The 19156-nt window shown below is 39.1% G+C and overlaps 2 protein-coding genes across 7 annotated transcripts; one reads left to right on the top strand and one right to left on the bottom strand.

Moving 5' to 3' along the window:
• Positions 1–10: 10 nt before the first annotated feature.
• On the top strand, positions 11–19119 carry LOC124211612 (SUN domain-containing ossification factor). 6 transcript variants are annotated; one of them, XM_046610867.2, is made up of 7 exons: positions 11–504; positions 893–1106; positions 1964–2088; positions 11035–11645; positions 12318–13810; positions 13900–14259; positions 14399–19119. In XM_046610867.2, exons 1-7 carry the CDS (start codon positions 446–448, stop codon positions 15758–15760), a joined length of 4224 nt encoding a protein of 1407 aa, XP_046466823.1. In that variant the 5' UTR covers positions 11–445; the 3' UTR covers positions 15761–19119. The 6 variants fall into 6 exon arrangements, with proteins under 6 accessions (XP_046466823.1, XP_046466824.1, XP_046466825.1 ...); XM_046610868.2 differs by lacking the exon at positions 11–504 and adding an exon at positions 10707–10854 and having other exon boundaries at positions 965–1106; XM_046610869.2 differs by lacking the exons at positions 11–504; positions 893–1106 and adding exons at positions 1245–1383; positions 10707–10854.
• Positions 7728–9955, bottom strand: LOC124211626 (uncharacterized). Its single transcript, XM_046610907.2, has 3 exons — positions 9486–9955; positions 9168–9338; positions 7728–8704 (listed from the first exon to the last, which is right to left on the bottom strand). The coding sequence occupies exons 1-3, from the start codon at positions 9573–9575 to the stop codon at positions 8501–8503; spliced, it is 465 nt and encodes a 154-aa protein (XP_046466863.1). The 5' UTR covers positions 9576–9955; the 3' UTR covers positions 7728–8500.
• Positions 19120–19156: the final 37 nt, after the last annotated feature.

Raw genomic sequence — 19156 nt, 5'->3', positions numbered from 1 at the left:
GGGCGCAGCAGCGATTCAGAGTCATTTCAGAGTATTACTTCGTGCACTTCCCTGAAGGTGGTTGGAAAACGCAGTAAGCGTGCGCGCATTGCGTCAGCTGATTTGATCTGGTGAAAATTAATACTTAAAAAATGTATAAATTTCGGTCGTCACAGAGCCGTGATGAAAAACATTTATTCAAATTGGGACAGTAAGGTCGGAGCAGGTCTCTCACAGCAAAGCCACTGCTTCGGTGACAAAGAAAAAGTGGAATAAAATATATGTAATTCATTTATTTGTGGTGATTTGATTCCATACCACCGGAAGTTTTTTAGTACACGTCAGGTTTCCGAAAATGGTTGTAGATACGTTGGCTGTGATTTCAAAACTCGTCGTGCGCGAACAGTGAATTTAAAAAAAAAAAACAAAAAAAGACGGACATCGGTGTCATGACAACTGACTTAAAATGAAGCCAACGCTTTCGTGTATTTATTCTATTCTGCTTCTCACGTCCATGGTATCCAGGTAAATATAATTACACCTGTATTCCTTAACCCCATGTTGACATTCTTCAATAGCGATAAGGTCAGTTTTATGAAACATTCACCCTATTGCAGAAATCGAATATTTCTCATCACGAATAAATTACATACCTTAGACTTCAGCTAAATTTGAGCCGTGCTTGTTTCTTGTTTTTTTCCCTATGATCTAGAATCTGCATCGACCACTATCACCACTTCACCGATACTTTGACTAGTAGGTAGATTATCTCCATGAGGAAATGTCGTTAAGCAATACTGCGTAACTGCTGATATTGTGCTCGTGAAATCATAACCTTGCTTCCGTGATCCGAACAATTTTTCTCTGTAAACAACATTTTACTTTTCCTTCCAACTAGTTTCTATTGTTTCAGCGCACTTTTGTTCCTAATCGTCGCTTCCGAAGGGACAAAAGGAGCAAAGGATACCTATGGCAGTCGCAATAAGGGAAGTTCCGGAGCTTCGGCTAATATAACAATTAACGACAGTGGCGGAGAAAATGATCATGACTCACATGTTACATTCCCAAGTGGAATTGGAGCTCAGAAGGAAACACAAACAAACATCGATGATGTGAAAAATATTGTGGTATGGTTTAATTTATAACGAAAATAAGTATAGTAAATGAAATAGTAAATAATCGAATTTCTGACAACATTGTAAAATGTTGCAATACTTGCTCTTGCTTTATGCCAAATAGTATTCTAACTCTGTTTGTGTAGCACACATAAAACCTTGATTAATTAAACTTACGACCTTACCAACTGCTTAATGACTTGAACAGCACTATTCGCATATACGTTTATCACCAAGCATCAGCCTTTGTGAATTTGATGACTATTCGTGACATGGCGCTAAAAGATTTGTAAGTAAAGATACTTGTAAACCGAGTTCTGTATTTTCAATAGACGCAAAAGGTAACTTTTAGCAGATTTGTTAGTTTGGAAATACAGCTATTGCAGATTGTTATTCATTCTTTGCTCCACTTTCTTACCAATCAAGCTGATTTACACGTCAATAAGACTGAGATAAGCTGTTTAACTCTCTAAGATATATGGTTGGAATGCCCAGCCTATTTGTATGATTGAACTGGATGCATGACCCCACCAAGCAATTGGACATGCGTCATTCTAATCTGTGTCAATGTCAGCTGACACGTAAATGTGGCTAAATATAATTATATGGTGGTGCCTGAAATGCACTTCATATAGTTTGGAAAAATATTTTTGTCACTTATCGTTTAAGAATATTGTTGTGCTTGGCAGATTTCCTAAGAATTTCTACCTCTACAATGTTTAAAAAAGTCTCACAGTTGCCAAATTATTCGTAGTAGTATCAACATACAGTAAAAATACACAGAACTTTGAATATCTTCTAATTAAGTTTTCAATGTTTCATCAATTTACGATCTTTTTTTGGTAAAAATTTCTTGCCATTATTTACAGAGAGAAACGGCAGATGCAGTGCCTCACCCTAACCCAACAATAAATGGTGAAAAAACAGCAAAGGAGCTTCCCGAGCTAGAACTATTCGGCGATGTTTTGTCTCAGCAACCAAATCTATCTCAAGGGTATGTTTTATTCTTGTAAGGTCCTTGACTGTTTCCTGAAATTTTCAATTTCAAAGGCTTGGGTTCATGTACCTACCTTCAACTTAGATGTTTAGAGTAAAACTATTGATAAACATGGCCGGAACCCGTATTTTTAGCCAGTTTTTCACGTACAGAAATTTCTAGTCAAAAATACTTTTCTGCAACATTTTTTTAGATAACTATTTTCGGCAGACTTATGAGAAGCAGAGCCATATTATAAGAGCCGAAAAGTAAGCTGTCAACCAAATATTAGCCTACTCGTAAACGAACAATTATCTTTGCGCTAGCTTCCCCATTCCATATCTGTTTCACGCCAGTGACGCCAAGGGCAAGGCTTCGCTTTAGATATTAGGTATGCGTATACGATTTACATACCCAATATAAAGAGTGAAACTGAGGTCTAGTTTAGCTGTTCATGGTTCAAGTTGCACAGTTTCGGTCAGACGTCGCGGCCTCACGCACCACACGAATGCACAAGTGTACATTCCCTAGGATACCTAATACGCCTATTTCAGATCACACCAGATCCGGATTAGCCTCGATCCAGCCTTGTTCCTTAACGAGAAATTCGCCCGGTGTCACGTTCCGGAAAGGTGTGCATTATATGTATCAGAGCCCTCGGCGCTCGTTACCGTATAGGATTTCCTATCGCGACATACGTCGCAATTAAATATGCTGTACACAGAGCAGAGACGCGTGGATATCTGCAACGATAGGCAGATAAGATGGTCGTTCGTTCGACGCTGCTTATTCTGGCAGCTTGCCCAAGATGCTGTAACCGCAGATACATAGCGCCGTGTTTTTCTGTTTGCTTTCGTTTTTCTCGCGTGTTTTTCATTCGCCGATACTTTATCTCCACGTCAGTGATCTCTACACTCCCGGTTGTGACGAATATCGCACGTCGATAATATCTGCGTAATACCGCATGGTACGCACATATTTATGTATACAAATGAATAATAAACAGTTGACGCGAAAGCGAGAGGAAAAGAAAAAGACGAAGTTAAATAACCGAATTCTGTCGGGAGTGGGATATTCGAAATATGCTGACAGAATTTTTCTCGTATTCATTAACTTAGGTAAAAAACTAATTGGGATTTCAACCACGCGATGCTAACTTTCTCGCTTTTTGTTTATATCGCTCGTTTTATTCGACAATTGGATTATACCGCACGTGCCCGAGTTATTTCAGTCTGCCTACACGTTTCTCATGAATCACAACTCCCGTTTCTCAAAGAAATGTGGACGAAAAAATGGACGCGTGAAGATAGAAAAGAATAGCTTCTTATTTCCTACATCTTCGTTATTTCGATAATATATTTAGGCTGCAGAGTAGTGATGAAAATCTTAACCAGTAAGCATATAACAGCATGAGAAATCGTCTAAGAATCTTGAGAATTCAAAAACCAATGCAGCATACACCAGAAACGCCCTTTCCTAATTATAACACCTTCAATCGTGTTGCGTGTCTCGCGGTTTTAACCGTGACCTAGACCGCAGGGCTTCACTCTGGAATGTTCAGCGATCCCTTTTCCGCATGCTCTGCACTCTCGGTCAATACCAGACCAAGCGCAAATTGAAGTAAAGTAAGTCTCATTGTCAGGGATTGTGAGTGATTAGTTTTCGAATATACAAATTTATACGTAAATGTTGTAGTCGTCATCTCGGCACGCAAAAATCATACGCCCACCATGCCTGATGAACGCGTGTGCTCACATTTATATCGGCTGTTGTTATCAGCAGCGGATATTTGCGCTATCTACAATTGTCCCTGTATTGCTCACCATAATACGATTGTATTACGCCTGCTACGTATAAGGTGTTCGTGTAATTTGACTATCAAACGCCGCCGCTTCCTTCCGCCCTGTTCCATATTCCTTCATGCGATATACAAAACAATGGTCTCTCTTGTCTTATCTCCCGGTTCGCTCCTCGACCGAAACTTCGCTCGTAGTTTATCACCGAGAATATTCACGCTCGTTCTACGGTATTAGATATGCCGAATTGCCCGCCCGTATCAGCCGAGAAAGTTATCGGTCGACCTTGTTTTGATCCCCTTGTTTGCTACATTCTTCCTCAAAAAGTACCTAGACACGTTGTAACCACTCAGTCACACGAACTTTACGTTCTGGACGCGAAGGCAAACGACATTTTTTCTCTTAACGCAGAACAGAACAATGAATTGTTTAACGTACCGAAACGTTTGTACGCAGAGAATAAAATTTGGGAGTACTAAAAGGGTAGCGTAGGACAAGATCAATTTGCAAATTGCTAATTGTTACAACTTTCGTTACGTGTATACAAAAATTAATGTTACACGTTACACCGATTTTATATTGTTCTTCTCTTGAAATTTATTTTACTATTGTCGACAATTTATTCAGCATATTCTTCCGAATGAAATCGTTACTGTACAAGTTAGTAACCGGGGAAAAATCAGTAATCTGGTATTATCATATATCTGGGTATGTCAGGGAGATCTAAACTCTATATTCTATATCCCTGTTCGCATTTTTACATACACACACACACGCACATGTGATATGCACATATTGTGTCCTATTTATGTTTGCGGCTTTCATGCCCTATAAGCACCCGCGTCACAGATAGTATAATAATTTTTAAATAAAATTTATTCGAGAAAGTATCCTCGTTAAATTTATATTTCTAATATAATTGCCTCTGCAACAGCGGATAAATCGTTGAACCAGTTGTTCGCGTCTAGTTCGCAGGTTGATGGTTTCTCTCCTCGTGATTGAATTATTGCTTCACGTGAAACCGGCTATTCTAGTACTTAGAGAAATCTCTGTACAAGCTGCATAATTCTAAATTGACGTTTGTCACGCATTCATTCTTCCTCGTTGCTTTATTTTTGTTTCTAATTCCAAGTGTTACACGCCGGTACCATTGCGGGTACCATTCGAATCTGTTGCATTACAGTCACCTTTCAACTCCAGTCGATACCAGTGAGTCACCAAATAAAACAGAGGGCCGTGGCCTGTTCAATGAAACTGCACGTGGTTGGCATTGAGCGACGCGGCGATGTCATGTCGTTCCGGGTAACGAGTGGTTTCTGCAATATCGGCAAACGTCGTTCATGCCTTTTTACTCGGGCGAGATAGACATTATTGTACCCTAGCAACGCTTGAAAATGGTACTTTAAAACGCAGCATAATGCAGGCTGTGCAGTCTTTTAATTGACACGTGCACCTGTCCGTTTGGAGAGACGCTTCCGCGCCTTTCAGAACCAAGGAGAGAGAGGAGAGGGAGAGAGCGTGTGTGTGTGTGTGCAGGAGCATGAGCGAAGGAGAGGAGTGGCGCCAGATACGGGTGGGAGGCAACGATCCCAGAATCGAAGCTCTGATAGTTGCAACTCGTCGACGCCGCGCCGGGCGTCGATACGCGCCGCGACGCCCTGTCGGGGATTCTTCTCACGGTTTTTCGCGTATAACATTTAAACGCTCTTTCCTCGTCTCATTTTACTTGCACCTTTATATAGATGTATGTATATGTATATATATGTGTGTATGTATATACATACTTATGTATACATGCTTGCTTTATCATTGTCATTATTATACCGCAATATACCCACCAACTTCTCGGCCTAATGTTACCATTCAATACTCCGCTAAATGCGAGACAACTTGTTGACGAAGAATACTTGCCGTCGACGACAACTTGGTTCAGAGAATAACTGATTTTTTAAGTGCGTCGTTATTATCGCGAGTTGTAATATTACACTTGTATGCACGATGTATTCAAGTACTTGCGACGTGTATTAGTATACGTTGTATATAAACGTCATTCGTACAAACTGTTCGTCGGTGTAATACTCGTGACTGATTTTGTGCAACGATTCTCAAGTCACGCCACGTGGTGGTTTACGGCTATAAATATAAATTTACTTTTTCTCACGTCCGCAGTACGCTGTGAAATTTATTGTTTCACGTCGGTTGGACAGAGTATTGTTACTATAATCATACATCTATACGGCCACGGAGTGTGTAAAATGTGATGTGAATATTGGAGCTATGTGAGAATTGATATGTGTCTCGTAAATTTAAATATTTCTTCAGGAGTTGGAAATCGTAGCTCCTTCGAGTTGCATTTCGACCGGTTTTCTTCGTTCAGAAATTGAAAATAAATATAAGAAATAAATAAATGGACGAGAGATATTTAGGTATCCAGTGTTGATTGCCGTGTGGTGAATGTGAATATAACGGTTTGAAGATTTTTCTTTGTACACAATTGTTGTAACGCATTAAGTAAATTCGACATTTGTTTGTTTAGTAATGTAATTCTTCATCTGCATTTTCCGTTTGTGATAGTATAATTATTCTTTTCGGAAGGTACATTTGCCGTTCGTTTAAATAGAATTTAAACAATTGCATTTGCCTTACTTGTATCCTAGTAGCATTCATAGTCCATACTCCAAACTACAACTGTTTTTCGATAACTAGCAAAATTTTGTTTGAACAATACCCATGTATTACGTCAGCGGAATCTGTCTTTTAAATACCTTTGTGGCCAGGTAAAATACTGCAACTGCAAAAGTATTCGGCTTCTCGTATTTCAATACGGAATAAAGTTATTTGCTTTAAGATATCGATTTTTTGTGCACTTCTTTTTCGTATAAAATAATGAGAAGTAGAGCGATTGATCTTCATGGAATAGCAAAATGTAGTCGAAATATGTTGAAAGCTGAAGTATGATAAGAATCTTGGAGCATAATGTTTCTTCAAACAAGTTGTCGGAAAATTTGACAAAATCCAAACTTTTACGTTTATAAATCGTGTCTAACTTTCAAATGCGAATTCTGCAAATAAATCTCATCTCGCTTGATCGAAAACGCTATAATATAACTACAATATTGACGAGATTCGAAAAGAAAAAAAAAACTTGCCACATGCTTCCTTAAAGTTGCCCATTTTAAGGTAGTAAGAGGCTGACACAGTTCCGTACATGTATTGATTGTACAAATTTATTCGTTGCACATGAGACGAGAGAGAAGGAAAAAAGTGGAAGAAGGGAAATGTAGTGGTCCAACAATACCGATCGAGAGAGAACGATCTTTTTCGACTTTAAAAATGTTTTAAAATTTTTTTACCAAGTAACGGTTCGGTTCGCACCAACGGCTGTTAGCGACGCAAGGTAGGAGTCGACTTAAAGTGTCGGGGGTTCTAATATTAGGTTGTCCCACAGTGCGATGTCAACGGTTAAACAGCGCGGAGTTGACGTTCGTCTGACAGGATCGATTTAACGTGAATATACTATACTTGCGAGGAAAACTCAGGGATGAAAAATTCGAGTACGTTTAACGAGGTCTCCTAGTCGAGTTCGATGTTGTCCTATGTATCTCGCATTATCCAAGTCCACGTATCTCGAACGCAAAAAAAGGTACAACAGTCACATTGTTCGTACAATTTATTTGACGCAACAATGTGTCAGAGTGATTTTGGTCAGAACTGCATGTAGTATTTATGCCCTTTTTTGCTTTTGAGATACCTGGCCGTGCATAATTCGAGATATAAACGACAACGTCGTAATCGACCTGGGCACCCTCTTGAGAAAGAAAGAACAAAAATTCACCGACAAATTTTTTATCACCCTTGTCAAATTGTTTACTTCAACCGTGTCCATGTATGCATTATTCGGTATCGTTTACATTGTTTTATGTAGGTATCGGTATACTAAATTGCCGGTATTGCGTTGCGGAAATAATCCGTGCGCAATGATTTCTGTGTTCGAAACGAGGTTCGAACGTCTGACTATTGTGACGCTCATACTACTTAAATTACACATATCTGACTTCGCGACGTGTAAAAAGGGTATTCTCTAACAATGCGCTCAGATAACCAGACACGTTACACTGTAGATAATACAATGTGTGCATACAGATCGCAGATATAATCTGTGAGCTTATGTAGATTTAAGTTCTTTCTTCTCTGCTTCATATATATGTAATAATACAATTGGGTTTGCGGGGTAGTCAGTTTATTAGAAATTGAAATTGAGTACACTGAGTATCATATTATACGTATATTAGTATGGTAAACTGGGGCGGTTAAAATTTACATGACTTGTAAAATGCACATTATACATACATTCCTTTGTCGCAGTTATTGTTATTGTTGGGAAATAAAGTATGCGTGTATGACGCTGCGACCTTATTTTTTTCGAATCAAGCCTTACGCAATAGGTAAATAGAGACTCTTTAACTGGAAAGGAAACCGTTGTTCTCGTGATGCGTGTAACGTGTGCAGTAGGTACGTATGTTTCCCGTGTTCCAGGTGTTACGCAATGATCGCTCGGTTAATCCGTTACAGCGCGCATTTAGGTTCCCGGTCGAAGCAGATCGCCAAACTCGTTTTTATTCGCTTTTCATACCTTACTCGTTTTTTCTCGTTACGAACGCCTCGATCAGAAACACGACCGATGCCAGTAACGCGAAGACCCCGCTGGCGACCACCTGATTAGAGTATTGATCCCAGTATTTGTATATCATGTCCTGCTGCAATTTACTCCAGTCGTAGATGAGCACGACGCCGGAAGCGCAGCAGAGAATCGCGCCCACCACGGCAAATATAATCGACTGTAACAATACGAGATAACATGCAATTATATTATTTCATTGCGATAGAAAGATTGCTACTGGTGAAAAGAACACCAAATCTATTGAATTCTCATATTTTTCTGTACCTGAATACATGTATATCGGGTTGTTCTAACTTGTCCTAATCGATATGATTCGAATTTGGATTTTAACATATTTTGAGTTCTGTGCAAGCACGACATTTTTCTTTTACACACACGGCAGCAGGAAATATTTCGTTCCAGATTATGTGTTTTCAAAAATGTGGGAAAAGATATTAGTCTATTACAACTTTGAGGTACACCGAAAGGCCACAGCGAACAGGATTCTTCATGATATCAAAACTATAGAAAAATTGTCACTGTAGGGAAATCTAACACAGTTCGACAAAATCAAGAAATTGAATATTCAACGCGAAACTTTGACGAGCGGTGACTCGGGAAGTCAACGAGAGCAGGCTCACCATCCTCTTTGGCTGACGTTCACCGAGCAGATAGCACAGAATGATGATTGCGTTTATCAAAATGTAACCGCACATCGAAACATGAATGAGTCCAGCGTGGTTCACGTCCGGCTTCATTTGGAGATTGTTGAATGGATCCACTATCAATCCTACCGCTATGACGCAGAGGATCTGTCAAGTAAAAAGTTTCGGGATGATTGCGCTTTCACCAATTGTGCGATTTAGTACTTATGTTCCATTTCCTCGATTCGTTCGTATACGTTAATGTTCAATTTATAAGTACCGTGACAAATAATTCGTTGTATGTATTCCACTTACGAGTTCGATTACTTTGCAGAAAAACGGCGCCTCGCTAGCGAAATTTTTTATCCGTGACCTCACATTGGATCTGACACTTTTGTCCGGCATATTTCTTTATTTCCACAGTCCTAGTACTTTCTTGTTTGGAAGATCTTTCGCCGTTGCTGGTTCTGCACTGAATTCGGTCTGTGCTTTTGACCGTTCCAATAAATCCCCACTGTGCTTTATGGGGAATGAGATGACGCAATGCATTATATTCATCAGGATCTTCTCTTAACGCCTGTTCTCAACTAGACAGTTCCAAGTCTTCTCGACACTTGTCTATCCTGCGTTTTACACTGCTATGCTGTTCGTGGAGATCGCAAGCTCATTGTCAGTTGCGAGAAGTGATTTTACCCCATTCGCGTGTAAGATGAGAACCACCTCTTATAAACGCACCTACGTTAATCTTCATCGCCACTCGGGCAATATATGCGTATATTCACGTAGTTGTAGTAAGAAGCAATTTCAATTCTCGACAATGTCACCGTGTAAGCCAGCCTTCAATCTGAATTTCTCTCCGAGTTTCATATATCTCCCCGCGAGTTGAGATGCAGAATTGGTGGTAATAGAACGTGGGATTTTCTTATCGCTTCGTTTAATTGCCGTTGATGAGGCTCAATTAGTGAGCGACTAATATACCAGAGACCTAATACGGTATGGCAGCTTTTAAAGAAACCAATCGATTTCTGTTCTCTGTTCTACTTTCCCATTCGCAGGAAAAATCCGATCGCCTGTAGGTTTTACAATGCACCAGCTACACCATCACTTCTATTGCTAATGCGATATAAAATGATGGGATTCCATGGAGGATTCATCACGTGAATTTATTTTTTTCTACTAATTTTTTTTTTTTTTCACAGATGTTCTCCCGCTGGTTAGTTTACTAATGAATATTTTTTAAAGGCGGAAATGAAATTCATACCTGTTAGTGTCGAGTTTTTCTGTACAGATAAAAAAGCGTTTGTCTAAATTGTCGATTTAAATCTCATAACATGAACAATAAATGTTTAATAAATCGTAGTGGAAGTAATTTGAAGTTTGTGCGAAAATATACAGCATCGTAGTGGATCAACCGCGAGTTGCCTACGTGGCTAGATAGCCCCGTCAGCGGCAGATGAATGTCAACAAAATGAGAATGATATTTGAAAGAACGATAAAATGATTAAAATAAAATAAAAAAATAAATTTAATAATTAGCGCGCTGCGGAGTTATGGCTAAAAAGAGTTCTTCCCCGTGTCCTATGAGGTGGGCCGAGGATTCTACAGGACAATTACTACATGCGGCGGTACTTTACCTCGGAGTCGTTGTCGTACTGTGGTGTTTTCCTGCCAGACTGAACAATCGGTGAGAATCCCCGAGGTGCATATGTCGTTAACCTGTAGATCATACGACGCCCTCTTTTTTTGCAGCCTTGCCATGAACACTTGGCCGATAAGCAGAAATCGAATGGAGATGAAAATTACTGTGCTTACGAGGTTTTCTTCAGACAATATGTTCAAATCGGATGTGCATTTTTATTTGTAGCATTCCCGAAGCTGACCAGGCGGTGGTCCTCACATTGGTGGATACCGCAGCCGCCGAACTTCAGAGTTTAACCGAACCAAGGATATCGTTGGATAAATTGGGAAATAAATCAGTTGTCAGCAACCTGAGCCTCGCACTGAGCAACTCTGCGAGAGTATCGGAACCAACGGAGCTATCGTCACCGTCGGAACTTCTGACATCGACGAATTTGAAAGCAGATAAAAGCTTGGAAACATCGCAGAACCTGACCACGGATCGAGAAGAGCAACCGGTAGAACACGAAAACAAACTTACGGGTCAACAGACTGTCTCCGATGAGAACGACACTCTCGAAGTGGTGATCGTAAGGGCGGATCAAAGCAGCGGCAAGGGCGGGGAAGAAGAGGTGATAGTATCTGCTGAAGAATTACTAGGTACAGAAGACAGAATTGAGAACACCTCGGAGCTTCCGGAAAATGAGGCCAGGGTGAGACTGACTGAAGGCTCTGCAGAGGACGCAAGTGTTATGCTCGATGTTTTGGTTACCGCAACGGGGACGGATCCTCACGAAGATATACCATCGTTCAGCGAATGGGCACAGAAGAGACTCGAGGAAGCCGAGAAGAAAAAAAGTAAATTTTATATAATTCATATACCCAGTTTTTCGATCGAGTATTTGAGTTCAACAATCGCGATTCTGAGGATTTTTTTTAATTTCAAGCTACCGTGGCATAGTTTTGAGTATTTGGACAGATGGGACCAGCTTTCATAATTTCTACCTTCAAGGTCTCATTCAGAAATTGGATTTGATTTCGACACGATAAAGTGAAGTACTATTTTGGTGGATTAAGTTGCCGACTCAAATGCTATGGTCTGGGAAAATTGATTTCTGAACAAAGTACTTTCATGAAATTAGATTTACCTGTGCTTTTAAAGGGTTCCTACTCTGAAATTTGTTATTTTTCGAAGGAAGATCACCGTAAAGTGAATTCATTGAATATTTTACAGTAAATATGGAGTAATACCTAGGACAATAATAATCATTTCAATCATTGGTTTCGAACTGGTGTATTAAATAAACGAGAAGAAAGTGTAATGATTACACGAAAATGTCCCAAGCACGGTACTATGGTAGCATTAGTCAGAGTTGACAATATGGTACTTGTTAGCAAACAAAATTTGTTTGAACAAATGTAACCTACATACCCACATCTGATCCTAGCCTTGAACTACATAAATATTTGATTCCCGTATGCATCGTTTGCTCAATTTGACGATTGAGTGTATAAATATTTATTTTCCAGCGCACCCTAACGCGTCTTCCCAAAATCCTGGAGGTCCTGGAGGACGAGGAATAGGAAGCACTAAAGTCAGATCCAAAAACTACGCGTCGCCGGATTGTGGAGCAAAAATCGTAGCAGTTAATCCAGAGGCAGGCAGTGCAAGCAGCGTTTTGAGTTCATCGAGGGATGAATACATGCTCAACACCTGCACATCTCGTGTATGGTTTGTAGTTGAGCTTTGTGAAGCTATACAGGCAGAGAAAATTGAGCTGGCTAACTTTGAACTGTTCAGTTCTTCACCCCGAGATTTTTCGGTGTTTGTTGGAGACCGTTTTCCGACCAGAGACTGGAGCGTGGTCGGTCAATTTGCAGCAAAAGATGAACGCGACATTCAAAGTTTTGCTCTTCATCCTCGACTCTTTGGGAAGTTCATTAAAGTCGAGCTCCACTCCCATTATGGCTCGGAGCACTTCTGCCCTGTTTCCCTCTTTCGAGCCTATGGTACCAGTGAGTTTGAAGTCCTAGAAACTGAGAACCAAATACAAGAGTCCCTCGGGGCTGAGGATGACGAAACTGAGGAAGAAGAGGAGATGCTGGACATCAACACTGGAGATTCTCCACGAAATTTATTTGGCAGTGCGCGGGATGCGGTCTTAAGCATTGTGAAGAAGGCTGCCGAAGTCCTTGTCAAATCAGGAAATACAGTGAACAATAATACCCAGATTCGAGCTAGCATTGAAAACACCATACTTCAAAATTCGCTCGTTGCAGCATGCATGACGCCACGATACACCGTCCTTTGTTCCAATTGCACAGAAACAATGTTCGCTAAAGTCTTCCAACTAGTCAGCTGCAATGATCAGTATCTTGATTTATTGCTGCACATTAATTTTATTAACAAAACTCTCCATCAGAGTGACATCTGCCATTTGCATGGCATCCGAATCAAGGAAGTAAAAGAATCTGATGATTTGAAGTCGACGAAAAATGAACCAGCAGCTAGATTCGTTACCTCCTTGTTTCCTCTTCAATATCCAGTTGCTCTATGCAATGTTCTTGCGGACAGAGAGAGCAGAGTTATCGTGAACACCAGCTACTATGTAACTGGCAACAATTCTGAGGGTGCTGCGGCTCTTGAAGATGCTTTAATTGTGCCACCACAAGGAATGCTCCCAAGCTGTGAAAGTTCGTCTTCTTCAGTAAGTCCGCAATCCAGCTTCTGTGTGTCGGATACTAGTTCTCCAGCCTGCAAAACAGCTGCTACATTTGAACAGCAGGGTCCTGGTATTGAATTCTCTACATCAGTGCCAAATGACGTTGCACCTACAACAGAAAACCTCGGTTCACTTATTAGGCCAACTAAAACTATTACTAAGGATGATGGATTAAAGAAGGAACCAGCCTCTTCTCCCTTACTTGAACCCAGCCAAAAAGCCATTGAAGAATCTGTAATTTTTGAACCTCCCATGACTGATTCTATAGACCCTAATCATCAAGCTACTACTGCTGATAAGGTGCGATATTGAAAATGAAGTTATGAAGACATTGGCAATTTGATATGTTGATGTCTGGAGGTTGATTCATCATAATTGTATCTTTTCAGATTTCTGAGGATCCTGGGATTCAAGGAACAGCATTTGCGACAGCCCCTCACATAACAGCTGCAACTTCAGTACCAGAAACGAACACTGAGTCTGGCGATATTTCGGGAGACACAGAATCTGGCGAAGCAATACTTTCAGAAACTGAAACAGAAACTGAGGCTGAGCGCGATCATGAAATGAAAATATCTCCACAAGATCAACTCAGTCTGGATACGCTATTATCGGACCTAAAGGACCTCGACGCTGACTCAGTTGCTCTTCAAAACAACCCGGCAGCTCCAAGTGCAACACTATCTCAACCTATTCCAACACCGCAACAAAAGGAATCAGTCTTTTTGAGGTTGTCTAACAGGATAAAGGTTAGTTCTTGTTTATGAGAATTTCATTCAACATGTTTTCGAGACAAAAAGTCGTTTTTCCTGATTCTTCACTAATCCTGGCATATTTGTATAGAAACTTTTGTTCAAACATTTGATTTTGGTGAACAATGGTTTTCAGACCCTGGAGCGGAACATGTCGCTTAGTGGTCAATACCTCGAGGAACTTAGTAAAAGGTATAAGAAACAAGTAGAGGAGATGCAGCGCACATTGGAACGTGCAATTGCAGCGATGAGCGAAGAGTCACACCGTGCCGAGGAGCGAGAAACCAAAAAACAAGGAGAGATAACGGACTTGAAGGAACAAGTTTCAACTTTGACTAGATCTCTTAACACGCTTCTGAGTGATAGGGACAGCTGGCGGAGTAAATTCTCTATGATAGGCCAACACTTAGTCCTGATCTGTGTCGAAATTGTTATTGTTCTTATGGTGTTATCATATTGCCGGAGGAATGGAGACCTCGATGAGGACGTTGAGACGTCTACTGAATCCCAGGTAAGAAGGCGAAAAAGTGTCGGAGGAACTAATGAGTGCGTGACAACAAGGAAAACGAAAAAAAGACGTCCAAGCGAGATCGCATCCCACGTATCCGGCACGTATCATGAGCTTATGATCGAAGATTCTGCTGTGTCAAACGACGTCAGGAGGAAGGAAAAAAGGCGAAAAAGAAAACGGGACTCTATCAGCAAAGGTTCAGTTGTAACCGTATCAAATTTTCCAATCATCAAACCCATCCGCAAGGAAAACCTCAACACTATACCTGGTGGTACCAATCTTCCTTCGAGACGCGCTTCATCTTCAGATGCGACGAAATTACCCGGAAAAGAGAATTTTGAGACTGATGATGTTCAGCAGCGGCCGGATTCTGCGCCAGAAACCAGTTTGGGTTGGTTCAGCGAACAAATACAGCCTGAAAAGACTTCCGGATCTTTAGTTACCGGTTGCACGGTTTCTGTTACATCCACGGAAACGCCGAGAAGCGCTCAGCGTGTTCATGATCCGCACAACCACGGAATCGAAGATATTATAGAATCCAGGTCTCGGTTTGAAATCATGAAGCGAAAAAGCAACAGCCAAAAGGATCCTGAGCAAAAGATACTACTACCAGGAAAGCCTGAAGGCATTCTAAAGAATCGGCGAATTCCTGCACCTGCCTTCATGAAGACTGCATTAGAGTCGAGAAGCAAAAGATTGTCTAATAAAAAAAACTTGTTAATGGAACCCACATCGCAACTTAAATCAGATAATTGGGAATGGTACTCAAAGAATTCCGGCAGCAGATCTAGTCAAGAGGATAGAGAATCGTCGATACTATCGGCGACGGTCCAAGATGGGGATGAAAGGATGAATGGGTTCTCGGTGAACAATGGAAAATACGAAGACAGCGATGACTTGGGAAGCATATGCAGGACGCCCAGTTCTGCTTCAATAAAGGAGAAAAAAACATACGGCATTAAGAAAATGGTAAAAAAACTTTTCTGATTAAACTGAATCGCGTCGCAAGACGTACTATGAGGCTATGCTATTCTCATGTAGCAATCGAAAAGAAGAAAAATTTTAAAGTAACTGTTTGATGTGGCTAACTTAGACTGTTTATTAGTTTCACCTTCTAACTAAACTGCCAGTGAAACTTGAATACGAGTCTGTGGCCAATTGAGGATTACTTTCGAAAATTAGCTGTGAATAGCTTCATTAGACGTTGATTGAAGTACATACATAGGTCATTTAGGTAGGTAGGTTATACAATTGATTATTATCGTTATACTTTTTGTGTGAGGCTTTAAAAGCTTAAAGAAAAGACAAATGATCGATTTGATCATAAGAAGATATTACGAATTTCACCAATTGAAAATTCAACGTTGTTGATTAAACGTTCAAATTGTTTATCCACTTCGTTATCTTTTAGTCGTAATTAAAACTTAACCAAGAAGTTTATTTTCTCCTGTTGGAGTGTATCATTCTTTCCGTTATCATATAAACTACATGATTGTTGTGTATAACTACATGCACTGGTACACTCTTGCATATATAATACATACCTCTAGTACCTATAAAGAGATCAAAGTCTTGACTAGTTGACGAAAATCAAAGGAGACAATGTTAAAATATTTATTGCTGGTAATTTACAAATATATGTCCTTATATTGTAGTAAAATAATGCACGCTGTGATATTGTAAGCTCTATTAAGTGCACAAGGAGAGATTCGAAGAAACAGAACGAAAATTACTTTGGTAAATTGTACAAAGTAGAAATTGACAATTTAACGAGGTTGGTTCCCCAAAGCAACATAGTTGGTAATTGAAAGGAGTCATATTAGGATGTTGATTGGTATAGTCGTTTGTCGTTATTCTATAAGGTTTTGAAAACTTTGCTATTTGGTTTTTTAGAAGATTGACCTTGAGCATAATATATTATGCTATATAAGGTGGCAAAATAGGTCTTTCTACGCTGAGCATAAATTTGCAATATGAATCATAAGTGAACACATGCGCATGACAAAGATGAATATTGCAAATACGCATGGTGAAAGAAGACTTTCCCGCTGTGGTATTCACGATGCTTTACTTAACAAAAGTGTGGATCACACTTTTTTTTACAGCGAAATACAAAAAAATAGCACTTTTCGGTATTAGGACGTAAAAGTGCACTTCTTTGTACTCCGATGTTCTTTCTTTTGTACTGTCGCAGAAACGATTACTTTATGTACAAAACGCAGGTAAAAAAAAACGCGTAAACCATACTAGTGTTACATAGAAATATAAACAACACGGTGAGCTTATAGTTACTGTGCGGGGATATTGCGGCTCTCAGGGCTTGAAATCAATCCCTATTCTTCTACATGGTTGCAGGGGCAACCAACCCCCATAATCTCTAATCATACACCTCCTAGTACTTAATTGTTGCATTTAAAGACGATTATGATTGAGCAACGTTTCTGACCAAGTCAGATGTATTTATTATTTGTACACACATACATAATAATGAATTGAATTATATGGTTTCAATAGTGTACAACTTGGTCACTCGTATTTATTATAGGAAATTGGGGTAGAATTTCAGAGATATTAGTTGTGTATTTAAAAATGAGGTTTGGTCAGTTTAATAGAATGCGTCATTCTAAATCCCCATTAACTTCCAATAAAGGATTTATTAAGTGGACCTGGCTCTACCTATCATTCAGTTTTTAATATATTAATGAGGCGCTCAATTTTCTGAAGTTACAGCTAAGAAACATTGACATTAGCAGTGCATTGACAATACTGACGGAATAGATGATTCATATTTGTTTACCTCCTTACCATCTTCAACCAATAGACAAGTATCACGTGTAGTAATGAACTAGTCTTAGGGGAAAATTATTAACGTTCAATTAGTAAATAGTTAGAGAAATGTAAATTATGTAAATAATGCGCTGTTAAATTGTCACGCAATTCCAAAACATTTTCATCATTAGATAACATTATTAATATTATATTTATTCCTTTTAATTTGATGTACTACTACATTATATCAGACACATAACATATACATCATACACGAATACACAGAATTATAGAAACCCATGTTTTATTGTATGATATTGCATCACACTACGTTGGTATATACGTTTATATTTACTGTCAATCTTAGATTATTATTAATTGCGGCAAGTTATAAATTTGAAGCGAACACTCCAAGATATAAAATGTATACAAATGAAAGTGAATTTATGTGAATTTTCAGTGAACGGCACAGCAAAGTTTAGTTCATTCTGTTTTTACTTTACCTTTTATAATGATCGACTGCTTTCATTTGTGTTGAAAAGAACATTTTTACAAGACTCCTGATAACATTGTCTAGTACATACATTTTAACTTGGAGAATATGCGCCTGTGTAAAGATAGAGAAATAAATTGCCAAAAATCAGTGTGGAAGTATTCAAAATAGAAAAATTGATTACACTGTTTTACCGGTACCTTACATACATGTACGTAATACGATCTGTTCGTTTCATGTTAACGATACACAGTACGTGAAAACTTTTCAAATGAGCACGTGAAATGAAAAGGCAAAAATTCAATACAAGGCTGTGATCAATGATTCCCCATTTAATTGATGCAGATCGGGTGACGTAGTTTCTATTTTTTGGAAAAATTGTGGAATAATAGTACACAAGATGTAAGTGGAAGAATGTGACGAATATGATTTGCTTGGTCATTATAGCACATGATACATGAATTCAATTTGCACGAGGAAACACTTGATCAAAGAGGTAATTCAAAAAATATAACATCAAAATATACTCAATTTGCATTGGTGTTTTTTTTTCTATTATTAAATAAAATGTAACTTTGCCAGTACCAGTAGAATAATATGATATTGCATTATGGTTCTCAGTTCGTACAATTTCCTTGGCAAAATAACTGTAGCAGGTCCATTATTATAGGTTGATGTATTTTTTTAACAAAATATTTCATGATAACGAGATCAACTGATTCACTGTTATTTCGTCGAGAGACATAATGAAGTATGCACAGGCAATTGAGAGGTTTATGATGAATACAGTCCACTAGAGGATTATGAAAAATTTGCAGTTTTCATTATGATAATATTATCTGTGCAGCAGTAAGTTCTATTATTGTATTTCGTGTATATTTTATGTGTCGTAAGTTATTTTGCATGTTATACTATAAAAAGGGTAAATACATTTCTACGTACAGTAAATTGTTCGCAGGTGTGTACTTCTGGGTGCTGTTGCCAGTTTGGATTGTATAAGGGAATATAAAAAGAGGCCTTGTATATCCTAAAAACACTGTACCTGTATAAAAACTGCAATATATCTGTTTTAGTTTATCTCAAATAGCAATATGTGAGATGTAACTGGTGAGTAATTACAT

This window comes from Neodiprion pinetum, chromosome 2, assembly GCF_021155775.2.
Source record: "Neodiprion pinetum isolate iyNeoPine1 chromosome 2, iyNeoPine1.2, whole genome shotgun sequence".
Taxonomy (NCBI): domain Eukaryota; kingdom Metazoa; phylum Arthropoda; class Insecta; order Hymenoptera; family Diprionidae; genus Neodiprion; species Neodiprion pinetum.
This window is presented reverse-complemented; position numbering and strand designations above follow the sequence as displayed.